Here is a 22,084-nt window from a genome sequence, read left to right as displayed (position 1 = left end):
CACTACGTTAGTTGGGAGTTTATTTTTAATTAATATTTTATCTAGAAAAAAAGTAAAGTAAAAACAAAAAAAAACAAATCAGTTCCAAGTAGACAATTTGAAACAAGTGGTAACTTTAATACACACAATGTACAAGGTTTAAAATAAACATAAAACAATTCATAAAATGTAATTCACATCATATGTACAGACAATTCCTCTGCGTCCCGATTGGCTGAAGATGGAAACAACTGTGCAGGGTTTCCGTGGCGACGCAGGCCAATTGTAGCATTCAGAAGTCGGCGTCCAGCGTGAAGTTGTTGTCAGTGTTGGTCGCCATGACGCCCATCCTCTGGTACTCGCCAACGCGCTTCTCGAAGAAGTTGGTTTTACCCTCAAGGGAGATGTTCTCCATGAAGTCAAACGGGTTCTCCACGCAGAACAGCTACGCAAAAACACAAAATGGACGTGAGACAAACGAACGGGACGTCGGAAGCGGTTGGCCAGTCCCAGCGACCGTTCAGTCAGGCGTCTGTATCGCGTCGCCGCCCACTTGCCCGCCGCCAGACCACACGCCCCGCGACGTGACACAGGCAGCGCCGCTCAGCCCCCATTATCGGCTGAGGTCCGTACCCCTGCGCTTCTCATCATAACGGTCGGCACCGACCCACCCCTGGTCCTCCCACGCCCGTCTGCTTACCTTGGAGAAGCCGAGCTCCATCATGAGGCGGTCGGCCACAAACTCGATGTAGCGCTTCATCAGCTCACAGTTCATCCCGATCAGCTTTACGGGCAGCGCCTGCGTCAGGAACTCCTGAAAAGCCAAAAGGGACGTCAGAGGGGCGGAGTCTGGCGGACAAAGCCGGACGGCGGGCGACGCTCACCTGCTCGATCTCCACCGCGTTTTTGATGATGGACGTCACCGTGTCCACGGACGGCTTGTTGACCAGGTGCTTGAACATCAGACAGGCAAAGTCGCAGTGGAGACCCTGAAAGCACATCAGCGCGTCAAACGCGTGCTCATGGCACACACGCGGAAGACACGACACGGACGCCCCTCACCTCATCTCTACTGATGAGCTCGTTGGAGAACGTGAGCCCGGGCATCAGGCCACGTTTCTTCAGCCAGAAGATGGCGGCGAAGGAGCCGGAGAAGAAGATGCCCTCCACGGCGGCGAAGGCCACCACGCGCTCGCCTGGAGGCAGGAGAGGTGCAACACATCAGTCAGTCAGTCAGTGGCCAGCAGATGAAATAGCGAGCGGCCGCTCTTTACCGTAGGTGGCGTTTTTGTTGCCGATCCAGTTGAGCGCCCAGTCGGCCTTCTTCTTGACGCACGGCATGGTCTCGATGGCGTTGAACAGATATTCTCTAAGGGGTTCAAAGATGGCGTCAGAGCACCGCGCCATGCTCATCATCATCATCATCATTGGTGGCTGACCTCTCTTTGGGGTCTTTGATGTAGGTGTCAATGAGAAGGCTGTACATCTCCGAGTGGATGTTCTCCATGGCGATCTGGAAGCCGTAGAAGCAGCGCGCCTCCGTCACCTGAACTTCCTGCGTGAAGCGCTCCACCTGGTGGACGCACAACAACACGCTCACTTACACGCCACAAGGACCTTTTCCTCAGGACTACAATCTTCTCCCAGAACTGTCACGAGTTGCCACTCAGGCACTTTGAGGGGGATTGTATTCTCACAGAATTCAAGATTTGAGCAAACAATTTGGCCGCACATCTCACCAGGTTCTCATTGACGATGCCGTCGCTGGCCGCAAAGAAGGCCAACACGTGAGAGATGAAAAACTTCTCGTCTTCCTTCAGAACTTCCCAGTGCTGCGTGTCCTTGGACAGATCCACCTACACACGCGTAGACGTTAGCACACGACACACGTGTGTCGACAGGCGAGAGCCTGGTAGCGTGCTGACCTCTTCAGCGGTCCAGAAAGACGCCTCTGCCTTCTTGTACATGCGCCAGATGTCATGGTACTGGATGGGGAAGATGACGAAGCGGTGGGGGTTGTCCTTCAGCAGAGGCTCTACCTCCTTGCCACTGTTCTTCTTCATGCCTTTGGGCTGGAACACAACAGGGCAGCATGACATGAAAAGAAGCACGCTACATCTCCACCAATTGAAACAAAACAGTTATTTCTGTACGCTTGCATTCATATTTTATTTTAGATACAGTTCTGTTTCTTTATTAAAAATAAAAATATATGGCAGTTATTCGTGAGATTTCAAGTGGAAAGCAATTTGCCATATGAATAAATATGGTCACGAGTTTGGTCGCCATGAGAAACGATCAAATTAAGGTTACATGTTGATTAAGTGCACTCCGTTGAGCGTTTTATAAGACGAACATCGGGCACAAAGAATTTATAGCGCGCACGCGCACTCAACCGCTTTGGCGCCAAAGTCAACAAAGCGACCTTTGTCAGCGTGACCAAGTTAAAAGACGACAACACACACTTGAAATTGTTGCTAATTTCCTGGTGAACACTCAAAACAATAATGGAAAAGCAAACCGTGGCGAGCTAACTTGGGTAGCCCGTGACGTCACTTACCGGCGTCTCGGCGAAGATTTTGCGCGCCGTTTTGGACGCCAAGATGCGCGCCGTGTTCAGGCTTGGAGGCTGCAAGACAAAAAGGAGACGTGAGCAAGCCCAACTCGGAATTTATTTAGAAAATTGCTCGCTTAACGTTCGCTCACCGTGTTTTCTTTGTCCAGCGACAGCTTGCTGACGTCATCGCTCAGCTTGTTCTCCTTGTAGGCGGAAAGAGGCGCGCGTACGGACTGCATTTTCACACGCACGACACAACAGTGGACGATTTTGAACGAAAGGAGTTCAACTCAATCGAAAGACACAACGCAATGAGAGCGAACGACTGACTGACTGTTGCCGGGCGGTTGCTGAGCTTTTTCTTGAAACCTTGGCGCTCGTAACGCTCCGGACCAATAGAAGGGCAGCTTGTAGTGTCCCTTTAAGGCTGGCGTAGCCGATAGACCAATCGGAATGTACACTCCCCCTTTACGTCACGCATCCCGTTCCGCGGCAAACTTTAAGTAAGAAAGTCTTACAAAAGTGCGCCATCATCACCTGCAAGAAATTTCTTCCTGCATTTTGCAAGAAATGGGGGGCCAACTTCACGCTGGTGCCATCATCTTGTTACAAAATATTCAACTGCGATTTTAAGTGTGAAAGACATTTAAACCTTCAAACTGAAACTCAGTCAAAAACCTTCCGTTGTAAATTTTAACCGAGACTGAAGCGAGTAGATAAACTCGGCGCCTTAAAATGTTGACACCTTCAAAGGACTAAATAACTAGCAGCACTTTTCTTTTTTTTTGGTATGAAATTAACACATATTTTAAATGACGGGAGAATTATTACGCATTACAAAAAGATGAATTTGGTGGATTTCGTTTATGGGAAATGAAGCAGATGTAACTCTGCTTTTGGCCGCATGATGTCGCTGTCCTGTTTGCTTACTTTGTTTTTTTTTCCCGCTGAAATCGGTCAGTAAGGCAAGTGGGCGTAGTCGATATCGCGAATGACATCACTGTTCCGGAGGAGTTGTCTCTCATAGGTCACACCCCCTGACTGCTGCCTCCGATTGGATAAGAGCTGTTACCAGGTGCTGTCGGGACAAAGGGCGCAGCTTTTCCGAACGGATGTTTTTATCATGATTTTACATTTATTCAATGACTGTTATAGTATTAAACTTTGAGCTGAATTTTCATAAAGTTTTGTTGAAAGTCAAAGAAAGAAATGGACTTTGTTTGTAATCCATTTTAACAAAATGCTGCCTGCAAATCAAAGTAATATTTTCTTGTGGTACAATTTATTAAAAAACTCATTTTTTTACACAAGCAATAACATGAGGTATTTTCTTCCTGGCTAGTGGTTACAGAAACAAAATATTTATAAACTAATGAGTAGGAATAGGTAGTATCACAGTGAGAATATTAACAGTTTGCGGTGGAGTTACTTAAAACGTGAAACATTCATTTACAGTACATCACGTATGTACATCATTAAGAAGCAAGCACAACACTTATGCTTTGGTACACAAATGCAACAGGAGATTATTTACACAGAAAGTAAACATCTTGTAATACGAACAGAAAAGAGTACAAAAAGAACCTTTTGATGTTTCAAAAAATGTAGTGCAATGTCACATTGTTGTTTGTCTGTGAACAAGCAGTTGGCCGGCATCCTGTTGCCATCAATGAGTTGAAAAAAAAATCCTGAGCGAGGCTTCTTTTTCATCACGTGTTTTAGTCCGAACACGACACACGCTTGTTTTCTGACCTCCACCAGCATGCTAACATTAGCGTCTTAAACTTTTTTTTTTGTTTGTTTCGCATACAAAAGGTCACCACAGTGTGTGACACTAATGTTAGCGAGCAGCTACCAGACGGTCTGAGGTCAAAGTTGAAAAGTTGTGATGAGGATTCAGAATAGAAAAGAGGCGGAGCTACTTACAACTCAGCATGTATGATGCTCGTCCCCCTGAGCCCACCCTGAGGTGACCTTGAGGCCCACGGGAAGGGCTGCCCCTGAGTCTTGAGTGATGTTCCAGGAGGTGGCGGTGGCGGCGACTTGCCTCTTGGTGCTGGCGTGTCTGCGCGTGTGTTTGGTCAGGTGGTCGCTGCGCATGAAGCGACGTGCGCACACGCCGCACACAAACTTCTTCTCGCCAGTGTGCGTGCGGCGATGGCGGGAAAGTTCGTCGGAGCGGGCGAACTTTTTGTCACAACCTTCCCAGCGGCAGTTGAATGGCTTCTCGCCTGCCGAAACAAACAATCTGCTTGTTGCTATTCAGTCACAATGTGCGTTTGAAACAAAAAAAATGGAGCGGTGGATTTCGCCTACCCGTGTGCGTGCGCAGGTGCGCTTTGAGGTGGGAGCTCTTGAAGTACGTCTTACGGCATCCTGGGAAGTCACACACGTAGTTGCGTCGTCTCGTCAAGTCCTGGACGGCGCTGCTGCCCGGCGGCGAGTAGGCGGGCGTGGGCGCCAGTGGGAGGAGCTTGGTGCCGCCTGGAATCATCGGTGGCCGGGCAGGCGGGACCACCAGCACGACGGCACCCTGCGGCACGGCCGAGCTCAGCAAGGAGACACCCTGTGCCGGCACCAAAGCGGAGACCAGTCCTGGATGCCCGGCCAGCGGGAAAAGCTGGCACAGGAGCGGCGAGGCGAGGGGAGTCGGCGAGGAATGCCGGGGGGCCGCTGGAGGACTCTGAGCGGCAGAGGGCGGTGCTCCGAGGGTTTCTGTGATGTGATGGGTGACACCCCCACTGGTCGCCGTGTTGGCGCCGCCCTCCGGTGGAAGTACTGACATCGCAGCAGAGTCAACTGGAAGGCGGCATGGGACGGATGTGACCCCGTCAGCCTCACCCACGCTGGGACTACGAGGCGGAGTCATGCACTGCAAGTACGGATCATGTCATCAGCACGCCATTTCAACCATATCCAATCACAAAACTCTTTGAGCAGGTCTTCCATGTTTCACAAGCATGCGCAGACTGTTCCCAAACAATAGTAGTTTTCCCTTTCTCAATTAAGTGAATAAGTAAAAGATTGTGACACCTAACCAAAATTTAAAAAAAAAATCCTGAATGTCACAAGTGTCATTGAGCACTCACCAGCGACGACAATGCCGCCATCTCATTGGCCGAGGCTGCGCCCTGCGAGTGCGGTGGGGCGGAATCACATGAGTCGGACGTGGGAGTCAGAGGGCGGGGCTCTGGCAAACTTTGACCCCAGAATCTCATGCTGACCAGCGCCTCGGCCGCCTCCAAGTCCACCTGGAGATCGGGAGGTTAAAGGTTAATTACAGCAAAAGCACGTGATGTCCTGATGTCACCACCTTCCTGCGTGCTGATTGGCCAACACGCAATTACAAAGGAGAGCGGGCGAGGTCATGGAGATGAAAGTGAGTCTGTATCAGCGCCGCCTCCATTGACAGGAAGTTGACTTTCTGACAATTCATGTACTTGCACAAGATCAGACCGACTTCAGGGGAGAGACCGGGTACACCCTGGGCTGGTCGGCATGTTGAGGTACAAATGGACTGGTCGCCAGTCAATTTGAGGACATACAGAAACAAACTGGTGGCCAGCCAATTATCAGGCCACATGGAGACAAACAATGGACTGGTCGCCAGCCAGCCCAACAATGAACTGGTCGCTAATCAATATCAGGCCACAGAGAGACAAATTGCCTCAACAAATAAAAAAAAAAAAATCAATATGTTCCTCACATCACGACAACGATGATGATGAGGAGGAGGAGGAAGACGCGAGTCATGTGCGGTCGACTAGAGTGGAGGTGACTTGAGATGAACCCGCCCGAGACAACCGGAAGAGACGCGGGGCGCAAGAAGCGCAGCGGCGCGCTTGGACCGGGACGCTCGTCTCACCTGGCGGGAGAGCAGCATGGCTGGGCGGGCGTTAAGCGCGGGGAGGATACGCGGCGGGCGAGATGTTCTGGAGGATCCGGCGGCCAGCCCGGCGCCAAAGACAAAAACAACACAGAGGGAGAAAGGAAGAAGGGGGGGGGGAGTAGGAGGAAAGGAGGTGAGCGGCTGCCGACAGGCGGCCAATGGGCAGAAAAGGTGTAGCAGTTCTGCGCCAATAGGAGGCGGCGAAGGGCGTGGCCACGGCGCCATTGGCCGGGGGCGGGACCGTCGGCTGCCGGGGGGCGGGCTACGGAGTCAGCGGTGTCACAGTAAACTCGATGAACTCAGTGAACCCGCGCGTGCCGTGCACACGCTGCGCGCTGCCGCCACGTGCCCGCGCATTACAGGACCGCAAGAAAACAAGTGCATGGATTGCGAAGAGCACGTTACTTCTCCACACACGCACGATACGCACATGCTTTATACGTGTCAACACACCAGTAAGGGAAGAATGCTTACTACATGTCAACAAGATCGGTTTCTAATACAGTATATGGACACTGGGCATGTTTAAAACACGTTTATATAAATGCACACTAAATGTCACAATTATAAATAACATCTTACAAATATATACACACACCAGACATGTTTAATTAAAACACAGGCATTGTAATGTATTAACAATTAGTAATACAGACGCTGACAAAATATAAAATCAGGAAAACAAGAATGGTTCAGTGTTGCTGCGCTTGCCTCTTTCCAAGGAGTCAGAGGCCCACAAAAAAAAAAAAACCTGACTGACAGGCAGGCGGGTGGCCATAGCTACAATTCAAAGCATGTGCTCGTGCAAGAGATGCAGATGCTCGGATGAAAACCGCACGCATACACAAAGAAAAGTTAAGGTGCTTTCCATTTTTGGGCTTTTCACATTTGGTGTAAAACGGAAGCTACACGAGGCTTCCCGGTTGACCAAGTTGTGAACGTGTTAATCTATCTGGCCACTAGGTGGCGGTAAAGGAGTCCAGAGAAAAAAACTAAAAGGTTGGCTTTTCCTTCTTTTCTGTGAATGGTCACTCAACCCTGGTCCTGTTAGCTTTTGCCACCTTGCTGCTGAAGACACGCCTCTCTATGTTCATCACTTCCTGGTGCAGGTGGGCGGGGCTGACTTGCAACAGGAAGCAGAAGAGCTGCAGCAGCCACCGGAAGGATTTCGGGAGTGTGGCCTCAGCCGTCACAGGAGCACATGGACTGCTGCACTTCCTGTACAGAGAAGATGGAGCGGCACGGGACATCGACAATGATTCATCAACTGCCGTCTCAAAATGATCAGTTGTGGCCACAAAATACTTTTTTGTGGACACAAGAAATGTAAACAAAAACGTTCACCTTGCATGAATTCAATTATCATCTCAAGGGACATCCCAATTTCAGTGCATTACCATGTTATGCCACAACAAGCTGGGTGGCAGTAATGAGCTCTACTGAAAGTGGAATCTGCGAGAAGCAGAGTGCCTCGTCGTCAGCGCGCACACCTGAGGCAGGCTTACCGGGGGTTGCAGGGTGCGAGCGGCGGATGCCAGTATGCCTTGTTGACGGGGGTCAGGACTTTTCGTTTCAGGGCGACGGCGGCGCCCAGCTTATTATCGCGCAGACTGGGGCCATCGGCGCCATCCGTTGCCCCCCAACAGAACGTGAAAGAGGACGGTGCCGCAGCAGGGGGGGCGGGAGTTGCGTCGTGCCGTGACAATCTCTCCAAACACAATGTCAGCTGCTCTGCCACTCCTAAAAACAAACATACACACACGCATGCTGTGAGTTTTTTTTTTTTTTCATTTTCTTTGTTTACAGTTGCCTTGGTCTTACTTTTCTTTTTCATGATGACACTTTTGAGCCTCTTGTTTGGGTAAAGAGGTGTGGCCTTCCACTGCTTCCTGTTGATGGCGCACGAATAAACACTTTGAAGACAACGGCACGGGCGCGAGGCCCGTCACTCAGCATCTCACCTGGCGGCGGCGCAATCGCGCGCCTGCTCTGTTCGGAGCTTGGCGGCGTGCACCAGACGGTACCACCTCCTCAGGCTGAAGACGCTTCTCGTGGCCCTGTGTGATGTCTCTACTTTGGTCATCAGATCGCCGGCGGCGTTCGACAAATCCCTGAACGTCAAAACCGAGATCAAGTACGGGAACGGGTCGAGGCAGCGGGAAGTGACATCACCATTCTGTGTGGTCGTCCAGTCCGAAGAGGAGCTTGATGGTGACGATGATGAGGGCGGCGGCCTGGAGATCATACTGGGGCAGCGTGGGGCGGCTTGAGGCTTCCGACAAGCCGCACGTCGTGTCCGCCGTGTCGCTGCGCTCCATCAGCACACACACCCAAGGATGGAGTTCGTCTGTCGGAGGAGAAGGACGACGTAAGTGTTGCCATGGTTACATTACACATGCACATGCATGCATGCATGCATAGAAACAATTCGTCAAACACCCCCTCATGACTAAATGGGATGACCTCGACTGAGTTCACGTTCCAACGATACAACAAAATGGCCGCCTTACTAGCGAGGACACCACATTGCATAAGGAGTGACGCCCAACACCGCCACTGGACTTGGTTAGCAAGTTAGCATTAGCCTACCGGGCAAGTTGGCGCCGGTCAGATAGCGCAGGCTGAGCATGGCCGGGTGCAGCGGGTCCTGGCGGCGAATTGGAGGAAAAGCAGGAAGTCGCAGGAAGCCGACGAGCGCCTGGGCCTTGCAGTGCAACGTGTGGTGGGTGGGGACGCTCTGTCGGCACGCGCGGCGCCGTCAGGACCCAAGAGATGGACGTCGGGATGCAAAAAGTGTGGCGGGGCCTGACCTGCACGCTGAAGATCAGAGCCTCGGGGCCATCCAGCTTCATCTCCTGAGGTAGTTCTTGGTAGGCGTGGACGTACGGGACGTGGCCGTCGTTGGCCAGCCTGAAGACGACAGAGGCGCGCGACACAAAGTCAGAAGCTCCTCGCCACTCGTGTTCGTCATCCGAGGAACGGTGTTGGCGCTCACCTGAGCAGGTCACTGAGCGTCAGCGCTTGGCGACTCCACACAAGCGCCAAGTGGATCAGCGCCAGAGTTGTGGTCATGCTCATAGCGCCTCGGCGTTGCTTGAGGCGAGGCATCGAGGGGGCGGAGCTCCCTTGGGAGCTGGTCGACCAATTGCCCTGGCTGTCTGCGAGGTTGAGGGTCACACGTTGGTGGCAACATGGTGATGACGACAATTTCAAAAATAAATCAATAAATCAGGGACGTTGTGAGGTCGCAAAACAGGAACACCGACTCGCCGCTCCAGTTTGGAATGACAGCCAAACCAGGGAAAGATGGTCGGTAATTGGCGGAACCTGGACGCAATTGCCCAGTGGCGTGCTGACCTGCTTGCGATGCGGACGCGCTGGTCATCCACGCCTCGCCGTCCGTCTCGCTGGCGGATTGAAAGCACGACTCAGTGGCGCTTCCCGATTCTGAGTCCACAGCTTGCTGAGGAGCAAAAAAAAGAAATAAGTCAACATCAGACTGGAGGCCTCTCGGGATGAAAATCTCCTCTCAGGTGGGAGGAACCTCTTAAGACTAGGACTGTGAATTTGACGTCTGCGGGCCTCACCATTTTGAACTTGGCGCTTTTAACCGGGTTGTCCGTGTACGCCTGCTTGCTCATCTGCAGGAAGCGTCGCCACAGCGGCCACAACACGTCGTCCTAAAGCACACGTCAGTTACAACACGGCCCACCCGGTCGCTCCCGACGCCGCCACCATTGTGCTACCTTAAAACTTGGGGCGACGCCCAGCTTGATCAGCGCGGCCGCTTGCCTCATCAGGATGAACTGGAAGCCTTCGCACGCCACCCACCGACAACCGTGCTCTGCAAGAACGCGCACACCTATTTCATGGCCGCTGAAGAGCTTGTAATAAGAATCATAAATTTTAATCAGGAAGAAAAAGAAAGCGCCCTTCATGTCACTCAAGTTCAACTTCCAGGATTAAAAGTCCCCCCCCCCCAAAAAAAAAGGGTATTAAAAAAAAAATGGGACGAGTGAAGTTGGCGAGCGACAGGAGCAGTGCTGCAAAACACAAGCACACTCACCCGGCTTCTTTGCTCGCTTTCCTCGGCCGAGGGTGGAGACTCGTGATGATCTTGGCACGTCAATCAACGCCTCCACCTGCTTGGTTCTCTGAATACAAAGTCCACAATTGGAATCCTTGCGCTCAAAGCGAAATCCTGCCATCATCAGCTGATCGTTATTGGCCTTTTAAAATATCTTGACTCTAAACTAAGCAACATGTCGAGATGGATGGACATCAATTGCATCATTTACATTTATTTAGTCAAATAAACTCTGCTCAAAAAGAATAAAACGTTATTATAATACAGATTTTTATGGAAGGTAAAGCAAATAATGCTGATCTGACAAAACTCTTTTTCTTTTGATTCATGACTGAACTATTAAGTCCACCCGAGTAGTGATTAAGGGAAAGGAGTGAATGATTCCAAAGGCAGCATGGTGGTGGGAAGCATGAGGGCGATTTGTTGCAGCCCACCTCGATGACGTTGTGACAAGACTTGCAGAAGAAGCGACCCTCGTCGGACACGGCCCAGGCCACGGAGCCGCATTGTCCACAGGCCTCCCGGTAGCCGTCCTGCATGTGCAGCAAACATTCGTATTAGCATTGCGCAATAAAATATTGAATAAAAGCGTGATGAGCTCCCAACGAATCATGACGGTCAGTCATAAGTGGCGGTTTAGCTTGTAGCGACGCCAAAATAAGTCAGTACGATAAAAACAAAAAGAAGAATGTCACAGACCGTAAACTCTTCGTCCATTTTTTTCCGCAATTAAGTCTTTGAAAAGATTAATGTGACACTTGTGGACACTTTGCGCTCTTCATGTGGTGCTTCGGTTGTTTCGGAAAGAGGTTTCTCTTTTTCTGTTTCATTTCTTTCTACAACTCAACAACTACTGCCACCCAGAGGAACCAATAAGAACTGCATTATGAATTCCTTACGCAAAGAAATTACGTAAAAAAAATATTAAATACAAAATCAATACTTTTAAATTGGAAACAAATTACATTCGTTAATGTGGGTGTGAACATGACTTGATGAAATTTTATTTCATCCTTAAATAGTAAATGAATAAAGTTCGCTGTTTTTTTTTTCAATATAAAAGCTTGAGACCGACTCGTATTACAAGAATCAAAACCAACTATTCAATAATATAGAATCTTGAAAAAAATCATAATAATAATAAATACAATTGTATAAACGTGTTGGTTTCATTGAAACGAAAGTGAATTTTTGTTCGGTTAAACACTTTTGTTGTGAAGCCGCACAGAAATGAGCTTCCGCTTTCACAGCCCCTGCTTCTCCCGACCTTGACTGCTCAGCTGCGGGTCTTCCTGGTTTTGTCAACTTCACGGATTTTTTTTTTCTTAACTTTTATTTGTTTTTTTGCTTTTCTCTTTCTTCTATGACAAGAGTCCAACAGAATCGGAACACTAGAGACTTGAAATGTAGCCTCAAGTCTCCTTCTGAACGCACCAAAAGTGAGCAGCCGCTTTTAGCGTTGGAGTGACGTCACCAACAAAGTGAACATGTTGATAGCTTTTTTTTTCTTGGTTTTCACTCAAAGTGAAGCCTCAACGCACGCACAAGACCCGCAACTCTGTAAGTCTCTTTTACACGCAAACTGCACTGTGTTGTCATGCAATATTGCAATATGTATATATAAATATATGTCTCAATGGCCTCATCGGTTTCAATAAATAGAATAAAACAAATCAAGTATATAATAGTAGAAGAAATGTTCAACAAGTCAACTTCAAAATGGCTTCAAGAGAACAGTTGTGAAGAAAGATTTGGAATCCTTCCATTTCCCCAAAAATCTGAGGGCTGCTTACGTTTCTGTGGCATGAGTCTTGGCGCTAACAAATCCCTCCGTGTGGTCCTCAGCATCTCTGAGCGCTATGTTGGACGACTTTGATGTGCTGTCACCGACCAGCGTGCACGCCCACTCCGTCCGGCGCCGAGACTTGCTCGCCACTCACGTGGAGAAAGAGATCAGCTTCCATGCACTGCAAAGGTCAGTAAACGCATCGCACCCAAAAAAAGAATTGTTGCTCTGTTTGATGACTGACTGTCGTCAATGTTGATGTAACGGTGACAGACACTTCCGTCTGTACCTGAGGACCAACGAGCACATCTTCACCGAAGACTTTTCGGCGTGGGCGGTGGACGATGACGGCGAGCAAAGCCTGCACGTGGACCGCCACGCCTTCTTCACCGGACACGTTATCGGTGACCGCCGCTCTTCGCCAAAGTGGGCTGCTCCTGTTTTCTTATGCTTTTTTTTTTGTTTCGGCAGGGGAGGAAAACTCACGTGTTCAGGCTCACATGGACGATCGAGACTTCTCCGCCCGCATCGTCACACAGGAGGCGGAATTTAACATCGAGGTGAGGTCATTTGAGTCAACTAAATGCAGCCGGACAATTCAGAGTCTTAATTGTTGCGGTGGTTTTGATTCCAGCCTCTGTGGAGGTTCACGCAGCCCTCCGACGGCCGTCTGCTGGTCTACCGCTCGGACCAAATCCGAAATCTCAGCCGACCTCGGCGGCCGTCCGTCTGCGGCTACGTCGACTCCCACCCCAGCCACCTCCTCCCCGACGGCGCTCGCCTCGCCGCCGAGGACGTCGATGACGACCAAGAAGGTACGACCGACCGCGAGATTCACGTCAGTGACGGCGATGCCGCGCATGACATCACTTCCTGTTAGCGCACGTGTGACTTTGTTATTGTGCGCGCGTCAGAGTGTGCGTGGCGTGCACGTCGCGACGTGCACCCTCACAGTAAGAACACGTGTCCTCTGCTGCTGGTGGCTGACCATCGGTTCTTCACGCACATGGGACGCCGCGACGAGAGCACCACCGTCAACTACCTGGTGAGATGTGTCTGCGTGTGCGCACGTGTGTGTGTGCTCACTAACGTCATCGTGGTCTTGCAGATCGAGCTGATGGACCGCGTGGATGACATCTACAGGAACACGTCGTGGGACGACGACTTCTCAGGCTACGGCGTGCAAATCCAGCAGGTGCTTAGTCGTCTGCAATCACTCGAGCGCCGCCACGTGTGTGTTTGACGTGCGGTTTTACGTGCGCGTCAGATCATCATCGAGAAGACGCCGACCGCCGTCAAAGAGGGAGGCGTTCACTTCAACATGGCCGGAAGTCCCGTGGCCGATCGAGACGTGTGGGATGTCAAAAGGCTCCTGGAGGTAAAACGACAACACCCTCGCTCATGCAAATCCACCACAGGAGCCCATTGGCTGATTTTCTTCGTGCATGTGGGCGTGTCTCTCTTGCAGCAGTTCAGCTTGGACGTGTCAGAGAAGGCAGCTAACGTGTGCCTGGCGCACTTGTTCACTTACCAGGACTTTGACGAAGGCACGCTGGGTCTGGCGTACGTGGCGCCCGTCAAACCCGACATCCCCGGCGGGCTCTGCTCCAAAGGCTGCCCGTCGGCCTCGGCCGACGCGGACCCAGGGCGCCTCATCTATCTCAACACCGGACTCACCAGCACCAAAAACTACGGCAAGACCATCCTCACCAAGGTCGCCCCACCGCACGTGCACACACCACACCGAGACCACGTCGCGCGGCACGTGACAGCGCAACTTCTCACCTCCGTAGGAAGCCGACTTGGTGACCACTCACGAGCTGGGTCACAACTTCGGGGCGGAGCACGACCCGGACAACATCCCCTACTGCGCCCCCCGAGAGGACCAAGGTGGCAAGTACGTCATGTACCCCATCGCCGTCAGCGGAGATCACCTCAACAACAAGGTCAGTCCCTTAACGACGAGGGTGGCTCGTGACCCTTGACCTAAAGTCAAGTGACAAGTTCAGTCTATGAACCTGAACGTTAATGACGAGGTCGCATTGCGACCTTTGACCTCAACAACAATTTCGGTCCATGACCGTTGACCTGTATGAGGTCAGCTCATAATCCTTGACCTCAACAACAAAGTGGTTCCGTCTAAAATCTAGTCCAAGTCCAAAGTTCAATCAAACGTCTTCATCCATGTCTTGTTCAAGTTCTTAGTGTAGGTTTATGGTTTGTAGTCCAAGTTCAAGTCTCAAGTTCTTTTTAGAGCCCTAGGCCAAGTTCTTGTTGTCTTCATAATTCCAGTCCGAGTCATAGTCTCGCGCTGTAGTCTTTAAACTAGTCCAACTTTTAGTCCGGATTCTAACACGAGGTCCTTGAGCTAGTCCATATGTTGTGTGTGCGTAGGTGTTCTCCAAGTGCTCTAAACGTTCCATCGTGAAGCGTCTCCGCTCGAAGGCGTCGTCATGTTTCAAGGAGCGTACAGTCAACGTTTGCGGGAATTCTCGCGTCGAACCCGGCGAGGAGTGCGATCCCGGCCTGCTGCACCTAACGTCGGACCCGTGCTGCACCGCCAAGTGCCACCTGAGACTGGAAGCGCAATGCAGGTCAGAGGCCGCTCGCTCGCTCGCTCAAAATAGACGGCGGGCAGTCAGCCTGAAGGTCTTCATGATAGCAAAAAGTGGGGTGGAGATAATGTTAGCACACGGCCAATTTTAGCATGATGCTAATTTTAGCGTGTGTGTTGTGTGTAACTTGTGGCCTATTTTTAGCGCAGCAATGGCATGTATGATGCCAGTATTACATGATTACTTTTAGCTTCTTGATAAAATTCCACTGTTGCAAATGTTAGAATGCAAACTCGCGGCAAATTTTAGTTTACTTCGTTTGCGAATAGAAGCCTGACATTAAATATTAGCATGTCATGTTAGCATGTTGCTACGTACGTGCAGCAACAAGTACAGCGCTAGTCCATCGCTGTGTGTGAATAAAACTAGCATGTTGCTCATGCTAGTACATGTTGCTCCGGGTGTGCAGTGACAGGAACAGCCCATGCTGCAGGAAGTGTCAGCTGGAGGCGGCGGGCGAGGTTTGCCAGGAGCCCATCGACGCCACGTGCAAGGGACGTTCCTACTGCACAGGTCAGTACAAGTCAAACTGAGAAATGAATAAAAAATAAATGAGAAAAGGAGTCCAGCTTCTCAGTTGTCGCGTCTCAGACAGATCCTGACTGATTTCCTCCCTCCATGTTTCCTTGTCGGGGTCTTTTTAGGCTCCAGTGCAGATTGCCCACCTCCAGAAAACGCTCCGGACCAAACGCCGTGTTTGGACAGCGGTGAGTGTCAGGACGGCTCGTGTGTCCCCTTCTGCCTCGCCGTCCTCAAACTGGAGCCCTGCGCCTGCAACGGTATGCCGAACCCAAGGCCGGCCATCCTCTGTTCTGCCGCGAACACCGCCGCCACCATCTTGTTGTTGCTGTTCCAGAAACCAGCACTTCCTGTAAGGTTTGCTGCCGTGGCAACGGCGGCGTCTGCGCACCCTACCGAGATGCGGAGGGTCACTTCTTGTTCCTGCGTAAAGGCAAACCCTGCACGGTGGGCTTCTGCGACGGCGCGGTAAGACGTTGCGAGGAAGCGCGCGAGGCTTGTGGATGTAGCGCAGACGCGTTTTTGACGTGCGGCGTCTGCAGGGGAAGTGCATGAAGCAGGTGCAGGATGTGGTGGAGAGACTTTGGGACTTCATTGACAAACTGGACATCAACACCTTTACCACGTTCCTGGCGGACAACATGGTTGGCTCCGTGGTGGCCTTCTCGCTGCTCTTCTGGATCCCCTTCAGCGTGCTGGTCCACTGCGTGGTGCGTAGAACCAAGCGCACACCAACCCATCACGATGAAGACGATATGATTGATGACGTGTCGTTTTGCGGCTCAGGACAAGAAGGTGGACCGCCAGTACGAGCAGACCACCAAGTCACTCCTCTTTCCCAGCGTAAGTAAACGCCACTTCTGCGACATGCCCGCTTGCTGGCTTCTCGTACCTTCAACCGAGATGTTTTTTATCCAGAACGCCGAACTCCTGAGCAGCCTCGAGTCGGCTTCCGTGCGGATCTTCAAACCTTTGAACGCACGCTTCCAGGCGTCCAGCCCCGACCCCCCGGACAGCCCCAGAATGGCCACCATCGTGGAGGACGCCAGCGTGGACGAGGCGGCGCTGCAGGAGGCGTTCGGGCGGCCGCAGGGATCAACGGCGCGTTCCTTCGAGGACCTGACGGAGCGGAGTTTGCCGCCCGCCAAATTGCGACGACAGCGCCACGCCGATGCCAAAGAGACGCTGTGCTGACCGCGCCTCACCTCACATCTCGGAACTCTGTGCCCACCTTTGTGCCTCTTTCTACATCACAATCAGGAAACTTTTCTGTGGAAACAAATCGTAACGCAGCTTTTTGAGGTTACCATTATAAAAACTAAACGAAAACGACCCATCATCTGGACGGATCCAAATTCTGGCCTTGAAACTCGGCTAATCATTCTTGTATGATGGCCATCAAAACTTTACTGACCTTGGTGGACTTGTCCGCTCGCTGACAGAATTCATTTTCGGTCCTCAGCACAAACGAGTGACGGCGCAATCCGCACGATGCCCCCAAAATTTGAGGAATACAAAAGCGAGCTCAGGGACACGCCAGGACGGAGTCTCATGATTGAAAGTTCATGTTTATTTTACGAAAGCAAAAGTTTAAAACAAGGCCAAGTGTTGGCAAACAAACTTGATGCCATGAGAGGGCAGTGCGGTGTGTTCGGGCAGGCGCGGCCTCCCTCTCAGGCGACGGGGCTGAGGGCGTCGTACAGCCGATGGACGGCCACTTCCAACATGTCCTTCAGAGACTCGTCATCGGCGCACGTGACCTCCTGCGACGAACGAAGCAGTCGCATTGCTCAAGATAGCCTGACCTCGCTTGAATCCTTCCCTAGCTATTGCTCTGGTGCATTGAGATACAAGTTGAATTGGTTCTGTGTGGACTCTCTTAACTCAAAACACCCCCCCCCCTCATTGAAATGACGAGGAACGCCATTCAAAACGTGTAATGTAGTTTTTTTTTCTTTTAATCAGGATAATCGGCACACTATAGGCTTTATAAAAACAGAATTCAATAATTTGTAACGCTTTCTCGCTTGTCTCATCCTGGCGTGTGTGGCTTGGCCACCAGGGGGCAGTATAAGAGACAGAGGAGACGACATTCCTGAACAGCAATGAGTTGTTCCTTGCTGAGGAACAAGAATGTACGACTGAGTACTCGATCGTCGGGCTGCATCATAAACAGCTTGGAGACTCTTTTCTGACTAATATTGATCATTTCTATCGATCGCCGTTCAGCACTCGTATCGCAAGTTGGCGCTTGCAAGTCACTGAAATGAGGAATTGATACTCACACGGGTCTCGGGGTCCACCTGAGCCAAAGCGCCGTCCACGCTGACCGTCACCTTTTCGCCATCTTTGAAATCTACGCAGTCCTCACCGAACATGTCACTAAACACACACACCCCCACACACACACGTCAGGTTATCATCACTCATCTGTTAATATCGTAATCAAGACAGTTTTCCTTCGTAGGATCGTAACTCCGTCTTCAAATACTCACTGCAGCATGAGTTCCAGTCTTTCAATGAAGACTTCCTGGTCAAAAGTTTCCCGGCGCACTTCCAGAACTGAAAAGAAAAGGAAGGCCGGGTGTGAAAGGTCAAACGGGGACCGGGTCACGGGTTTTACTGCTGCTCCTTTGACTGACTCTTCTGGGCGTTGGGGTTGGATTGGACCTCGAGAACCACGGTGGTCACCACGTCGGCATACATGTCGTTGAGCGGGTTGGCCAGCCACTGAGAAAACGACACACGCGTTTGATCGGCACCTGCTTCCAGCTCGACACGGTCAACATTACTGTGCTCATCCGACCTCCAGTAGAACCATGCCAGCCTCATGGACCAGAGTGATGCTTTTGAAGATCCGTATGGTGATCTTCTCTGCAGACTCCACCTGCTCCACGTCGCCTCAATACAAAACACGCAACTAATTTACACACGTGGACAATCACGACATGACTAATTAGCACGGACACATGCGCAGGTGAGCGTGCAGCTTACCGGCGAGGCATCGAAGCTGGCTGACCAGCAGTGAGATGGGTCCCGTGTACGGGATGGCCTGCGTTTGCGTGACTGTGCCCACGTTCAGATCCGTGTACTCTGAACCACAACATGTGATGACATCATCGGTCAAGACAGCGATGGAGTTTGAAACATGGCGATTTCCAAATTCAATCTTATACGAGCTTATGGGTGGAAATTTTGAATGGAAACATGTCAGCCAATGAGAGAAGGGCAGGCCAAAGAAAGCAACCAATTTGGGGAATGCACGTCATTTTCTAGTCATTGTGACACGCACCTGAGAGATCAGAAGGCGTGAGAATGTGATAGTTGAAGTTTTTTTTGACGAGGATGCCCGACACCCTCTGCCCTTGAGTGCAGCTCTTGTCAGCCAGCAAGCCCATCACCTAGAGAAAAGCACGCCGGCATTCATCAGCGCGCCGCGTTTAAAGACTACGTCGACGCCGTCAACGCACCTTGGCCAGTTTTTCTCCGCGGAAGTTGAGCGTAACGGCCTCCGTGTTCCTGGGATTGTGGACCTCGATGTGGACCTGGTCGTTGTCCTCGTACTCGCGGATGAGCGCCGCCTTCAGCCGGGCCATCTCGTTCTGCTCGCCGTGGACCAGGATCTGCAAGCGGCAGATGGAGACGTCCGCGTAGGAGAAAGGGAGTCGCTCTCCGGCGCCTCCCGCAGGCGGGCGCTTACCACGTGCGGCGGTTTGAGCGCTCGGATGAACTCGCTGGTCTGCTGGTAGTCGGTGTGCGCCGAGAAGGAGATGTAGTCCACCGACATCTTCAGCGGAAGCTTCTGACCCGACATGGTGCAGATCTCTTCCGGCTCCGTCATTATGTGCTGCAACATCGCAAGCGCACGCCATATAAGTGAATTCACAAAAAATAAATAAATGAACAAAAAACTGAGGTGGCGTCCGCTTTTTTTTTTTTTTTTTTGCACCAATGAAGTTGGTTTATTGACGTTTGTGAGTTTTGTGTGCGAAAATTTTCCTGTGTGTATGGATTTTCTTTTTTTGAAGTGTGACAGTTTTATTTTTGTGGTGAGCGTTTAAAGGAACCGCAAGCGTTTTTTTATTTCTTTTTTTTTTTTTTGCGTGAGTGCGCATGCAAGCGCGCACCTTGGCGAGCGTGCCTTCCACGCAGTATCCGGCGATAATGACACCGTTCCTCTTGTCGGTGCACCAGCTCTCAAATAGTTCTCGGGACAAACCGCTCTGCATCATGCCGGGAGACGCCATCACCACGCTGGGCCCGATGTCATCAAAGTGGTCCATGCTCTGCCACACACACACAAGTGATTGCATACCATTGCTGTGCTTGAACCAAAAACCAAAAAACAGAAATGGCCCAAGCTCCTGACCTTGAGGTTGCTGATGTGCTTGAAGACAAAGGGATTGTTGACGTTGATGGCCTTGCGGATCTTGTCATTCATGGCGTTGATGTAGGTCTGGTAGACGGCCATGCACTTCCTGGCCAGCGACGACGCGTAGTAGATGGGGATGTCATGCAGCTCCGGGTGGTTCTGCCAGTACTCGTCTGCGCACGCGCAACACACACACACGCACATTTAAACACATGTGCTGACACACACACGCACACTTTCTCAAACAGACACATCCACTCAGGCACACACACACACACGCAGACGCGCTTACCCAGGATGAGCAGAAGCTCCTGCGCTCGTCCGAGCGCAAAGACGGGAATCAAGCAGCGTCCCTCTCGGTTGACGATGTCGTGGACCGTGTTGCAGAAACGCGCTTCACGCTCCTCGCGCTTCTCATGGATGTGCGTCCCGTACGTGGACTCCTGATGCAGACGGGGACACACACACACGCGCACCCCCACACACACACACACGTCTCGTAAGCACGGTAAGCAGCACACAAGGTCACAAATCTGCCCCGGCGCATCATCAGAGCTGACCGTGATGAGGATGTCCGGCTTGACGCTGGGGATCTCCGCCGCCATCAAGTGTCTGTCCTCCTGACGCGAAAAGTCTCCTGTGTACAGCAGCTTCACACACACGCATGTTTAAGTCAAGCTGTAGTTTTCATTTTTTGGGGTCGCTCTAGTTGGTGATTGGTACCTTGACGCCAGCAATCTCGATCATGAACATGGCGGCACCGAGAACGTGTCCGGCGTGGTAGCACCAGAACTTGATGCCGGCCACTTCCTTGACCTCGTGGAAGTTGATGGTCTCGATCTTGTCCATGCTCTCCTCCAGGTCCGTCTCCGAGTACAGCATGTCGTCGGCCGAGATGTTGCTGTGGGGCGCCAGGTGGCAAGGTCACGATCGCCTCTGGCTGACCGGCGCCAGCTCGGGTGCGACGCTACACGTCCGCAACACGGTTTACCATGTGAGCAAGTCCCCCGCTGAAACTCACCTGACTTTGACATAGTCTGACAGCAGCCAGCGGTAAATGGCCTTGGTGGCGTGTGTCATAAAGGTGCGCCCCTTGAAGGTGGTCTTCTGCAGGAACCACGGAAGAGCACCGCAGTGGTCCAAATGGAAGCTGAAGCCCACGCAAAGAAATACAACATGTCAGCACTGCGCTCATCCAACCAGATGTGGAAAACGTGTTGTAGTTTTACTAGTTAAAAAAAACCATTTTGAAGTAGGAGGGATGGATGACTTAATGTGGAATTTTATTGCGAATTGGGGAATTATTTAGGGAAAATATTTTGGTGAGTAACAGCGGGTGACTAACTGGCTGATGAGCAGCAGGTCAATCTCAGCCGGGTCGATGAGGTCGATGTACGGCAGCGCGTCCATGCCCTCCAGGCCTGGATGGATGCCGCAGTCCAGCTGCCAGACAACAATGAGGCACTCTTGATGTCATCGCACGACCAGCACCAACCAAACAAAGAGGCGCAGGAGTATGTACCTACCATAATTTTGCGTCCTTTAAACTCCAGGATAATGCAGGAGCGTCCCACCTCTTGGCCTGCACCGCTACACACACAGACACAAGTGAAAATGTTTCTTATTAGAATCTGCTGCATCGATATGCAGCAGTGCCCTGATTGGGCGAGCACTCAAGTCGACCCGACCACACGCACGCGCTTACACGCACGATAAAACATTTGAATGAAACATGACAATATCAACAAACAAAAAAAATATTTTTTCGCGCATACAAGCAAATGAGAAAAGGAATAAGTGATGTTTCGATATGATGTTATACTTGAGAGCGCGTGAAAGAGTTTGGCGGGAGGCCGGAGACAAAAAGTCAGACAAAGTTGAGCTTCGAAGCACTCACAGTGGACGAATAAGCAGCTGGTCGCTTTCCTCGGCAGGAACTACTGCCTCACTTTTGCGTTTGTTCGCCATCTTCCACTCGACAAAAAGCAGTCAAACGCCAAGCAAAACGACATTCACACCACAAAGTGGGCAATTAGGTGCGCATATTGCTCGCCCCGGCGTTTACTTCTGGTTGTTCTCTTTTTCGACGTCCTATAAACAGCGCCACTTTTGCATTACTGCCATCTGTTGGATGGACTTGCTTACTACAAGCCACTTTTCTCTTTTTATGTTTTTTTTTTTTTAATTAAATACACATTGAAATTATTAAATAAACCAATCAAGACATGAACTTGTCTATTGATTTATTTAAACAAATTTGGTCCTCCATAAAAAACGTAT

General features: G+C 51.1%; 5 protein-coding genes and 1 non-coding gene across 8 annotated transcripts; 1 reads left to right on the top strand and 5 right to left on the bottom strand.

Annotated features, from left to right (window-relative positions):
* Positions 1-96: 96 nt before the first annotated feature.
* LOC148316566 (ribonucleoside-diphosphate reductase subunit M2-like) lies at positions 97-2,942 on the bottom strand. The gene is made up of 10 exons (XM_088286767.1): positions 2,686-2,942; positions 2,540-2,608; positions 1,905-2,051; positions 1,719-1,835; positions 1,419-1,552; positions 1,254-1,348; positions 1,042-1,175; positions 864-968; positions 680-793; positions 97-424 (listed from the first exon to the last, which is right to left on the bottom strand). The coding sequence occupies exons 1-10, from the start codon at positions 2,773-2,775 to the stop codon at positions 272-274; spliced, it is 1,158 nt and encodes a 385-aa protein (XP_088142893.1). The 5' UTR covers positions 2,776-2,942; the 3' UTR covers positions 97-271.
* Positions 495-636, bottom strand: LOC148316567 (small nucleolar RNA SNORD94). Its single transcript, XR_015840257.1, has one exon. It is a non-coding gene; the product is annotated as a small nucleolar RNA SNORD94 (small nucleolar RNA).
* Positions 2,943-3,799: 857 nt separating the features above from the next.
* LOC148316565 (Krueppel-like factor 11) lies at positions 3,800-6,549 on the bottom strand. Of its 2 annotated transcripts, none has more exons than XM_088286486.1 (4): positions 6,402-6,549; positions 5,626-5,787; positions 4,853-5,408; positions 3,800-4,767 (listed from the first exon to the last, which is right to left on the bottom strand). In XM_088286486.1, exons 1-4 carry the CDS (start codon positions 6,417-6,419, stop codon positions 4,466-4,468), a joined length of 1,038 nt encoding a protein of 345 aa, XP_088142612.1. In that variant the 5' UTR covers positions 6,420-6,549; the 3' UTR covers positions 3,800-4,465. The 2 variants fall into 2 exon arrangements, with proteins under 2 accessions (XP_088142612.1, XP_088142615.1); XM_088286489.1 differs by lacking the exon at positions 6,402-6,549 and adding an exon at positions 6,243-6,393.
* A 396-nt stretch (positions 6,550-6,945) lies between these two features.
* Positions 6,946-11,359, bottom strand: taf1b (TATA box binding protein (Tbp)-associated factor, RNA polymerase I, B). Of its 2 annotated transcripts, XM_088286481.1 has the most exons (14): positions 11,212-11,359; positions 10,947-11,045; positions 10,492-10,579; positions 10,172-10,269; positions 10,013-10,105; positions 9,783-9,888; positions 9,421-9,583; positions 9,236-9,335; positions 9,015-9,162; positions 8,598-8,772; positions 8,387-8,536; positions 8,247-8,314; positions 7,931-8,165; positions 6,946-7,643 (listed from the first exon to the last, which is right to left on the bottom strand). In XM_088286481.1, exons 1-14 carry the CDS (start codon positions 11,227-11,229, stop codon positions 7,454-7,456), a joined length of 1,731 nt encoding a protein of 576 aa, XP_088142607.1. In that variant the 5' UTR covers positions 11,230-11,359; the 3' UTR covers positions 6,946-7,453. The 2 variants fall into 2 exon arrangements, with proteins under 2 accessions (XP_088142607.1, XP_088142606.1); XM_088286480.1 differs by having other exon boundaries at positions 7,931-8,314.
* Positions 11,360-11,767: 408 nt separating this feature from the next.
* LOC148316563 (disintegrin and metalloproteinase domain-containing protein 17-like) lies at positions 11,768-17,621 on the top strand. Its single transcript, XM_088286419.1, has 17 exons — positions 11,768-12,072; positions 12,358-12,487; positions 12,572-12,702; positions 12,770-12,858; positions 12,933-13,113; positions 13,213-13,343; positions 13,407-13,493; positions 13,566-13,676; positions 13,767-14,012; positions 14,092-14,244; positions 14,693-14,892; positions 15,323-15,426; positions 15,558-15,692; positions 15,770-15,900; positions 15,975-16,142; positions 16,219-16,275; positions 16,351-17,621. Exons 1-17 carry the CDS (start codon positions 12,000-12,002, stop codon positions 16,624-16,626), a joined length of 2,403 nt encoding a protein of 800 aa, XP_088142545.1. The 5' UTR covers positions 11,768-11,999; the 3' UTR covers positions 16,627-17,621.
* On the bottom strand, positions 16,982-21,892 carry LOC148316562 (cleavage and polyadenylation specificity factor subunit 3-like). Its single transcript, XM_088286421.1, has 18 exons — positions 21,702-21,892; positions 21,331-21,394; positions 21,150-21,247; positions 20,826-20,954; positions 20,528-20,705; positions 20,365-20,454; positions 20,097-20,247; positions 19,802-19,977; positions 19,560-19,718; positions 19,133-19,279; positions 18,903-19,055; positions 18,725-18,833; positions 18,427-18,525; positions 18,239-18,333; positions 18,075-18,162; positions 17,928-17,994; positions 17,718-17,814; positions 16,982-17,195 (listed from the first exon to the last, which is right to left on the bottom strand). The coding sequence occupies exons 1-18, from the start codon at positions 21,770-21,772 to the stop codon at positions 17,106-17,108; spliced, it is 2,061 nt and encodes a 686-aa protein (XP_088142547.1). The 5' UTR covers positions 21,773-21,892; the 3' UTR covers positions 16,982-17,105.
* Positions 21,893-22,084: the final 192 nt, after the last annotated feature.

This window comes from Idiotropiscis lumnitzeri, chromosome 21 (genome assembly GCF_059441095.1).
Source record: "Idiotropiscis lumnitzeri isolate Australia: NSW breed Sydney's pygmy pipehorse chromosome 21, RoL_Ilum_1.0, whole genome shotgun sequence".
NCBI classification, from domain to species: Eukaryota; Metazoa; Chordata; class Actinopteri; order Syngnathiformes; family Syngnathidae; genus Idiotropiscis; species Idiotropiscis lumnitzeri.
Note: the sequence above shows the minus strand (reverse complement) of the source record. Positions and strands in the feature narration are given on the sequence as shown.

What these genes read in the sequence shown, in the direction of transcription:
- LOC148316565 (XM_088286486.1), bottom strand. An exon ending in TGGCGGCATTGTCGTCGCTG is followed by an intron (nt 5,409 to 5,625) that starts GTGAGTGCTCAA and finishes CCGTACTTGCAG; the next exon opens with TGCATGACTCCGCCTCGTAG. An exon ending in GCACCTGCGCACGCACACGG is followed by an intron (nt 4,768 to 4,852) that starts GTAGGCGAAATC and finishes TTGTTTCGGCAG; the next exon opens with GCGAGAAGCCATTCAACTGC.
- LOC148316563 (XM_088286419.1), top strand. Translation starts at nt 12,000, where the DNA reads ATGTTGATAGCTTTTTTTTTCTTGGTTTTCACTCAAAGTGAAGCCTCA. An exon ending in AGCTTCCATGCACTGCAAAG is followed by an intron (nt 12,488 to 12,571) that starts GTCAGTAAACGC and finishes TAACGGTGACAG; the next exon opens with ACACTTCCGTCTGTACCTGA. An exon ending in GCGTGCTGGTCCACTGCGTG is followed by an intron (nt 16,143 to 16,218) that starts GTGCGTAGAACC and finishes TTTGCGGCTCAG; the next exon opens with GACAAGAAGGTGGACCGCCA.
- LOC148316562 (XM_088286421.1), bottom strand. Translation starts at nt 21,772, where the DNA reads ATGGCGAACAAACGCAAAAGTGAGGCAGTAGTTCCTGCCGAGGAAAGC. An exon ending in TCAGACTATGTCAAAGTCAG is followed by an intron (nt 20,706 to 20,825) that starts GTGAGTTTCAGC and finishes GGCGCCCCACAG; the next exon opens with CAACATCTCGGCCGACGACA. An exon ending in AGGTGGACCCCGAGACCCGT is followed by an intron (nt 17,196 to 17,717) that starts GTGAGTATCAAT and finishes CGTTCGTCGCAG; the next exon opens with GAGGTCACGTGCGCCGATGA.
- LOC148316566 (XM_088286767.1), bottom strand. Translation starts at nt 2,775, where the DNA reads ATGCAGTCCGTACGCGCGCCTCTTTCCGCCTACAAGGAGAACAAGCTG. An exon ending in CTTTCTGGACCGCTGAAGAG is followed by an intron (nt 1,836 to 1,904) that starts GTCAGCACGCTA and finishes ACGCGTGTGTAG; the next exon opens with GTGGATCTGTCCAAGGACAC. An exon ending in TGGAGCTCGGCTTCTCCAAG is followed by an intron (nt 425 to 679) that starts GTAAGCAGACGG and finishes GTTTTTGCGTAG; the next exon opens with CTGTTCTGCGTGGAGAACCC.
- taf1b (XM_088286480.1), bottom strand. An exon ending in ACGCTCAGTGACCTGCTCAG is followed by an intron (nt 9,336 to 9,420) that starts GTGAGCGCCAAC and finishes TGTCGTCTTCAG; the next exon opens with GCTGGCCAACGACGGCCACG. An exon ending in CTCTGATCTTCAGCGTGCAG is followed by an intron (nt 9,163 to 9,235) that starts GTCAGGCCCCGC and finishes GCGTGCCGACAG; the next exon opens with AGCGTCCCCACCCACCACAC.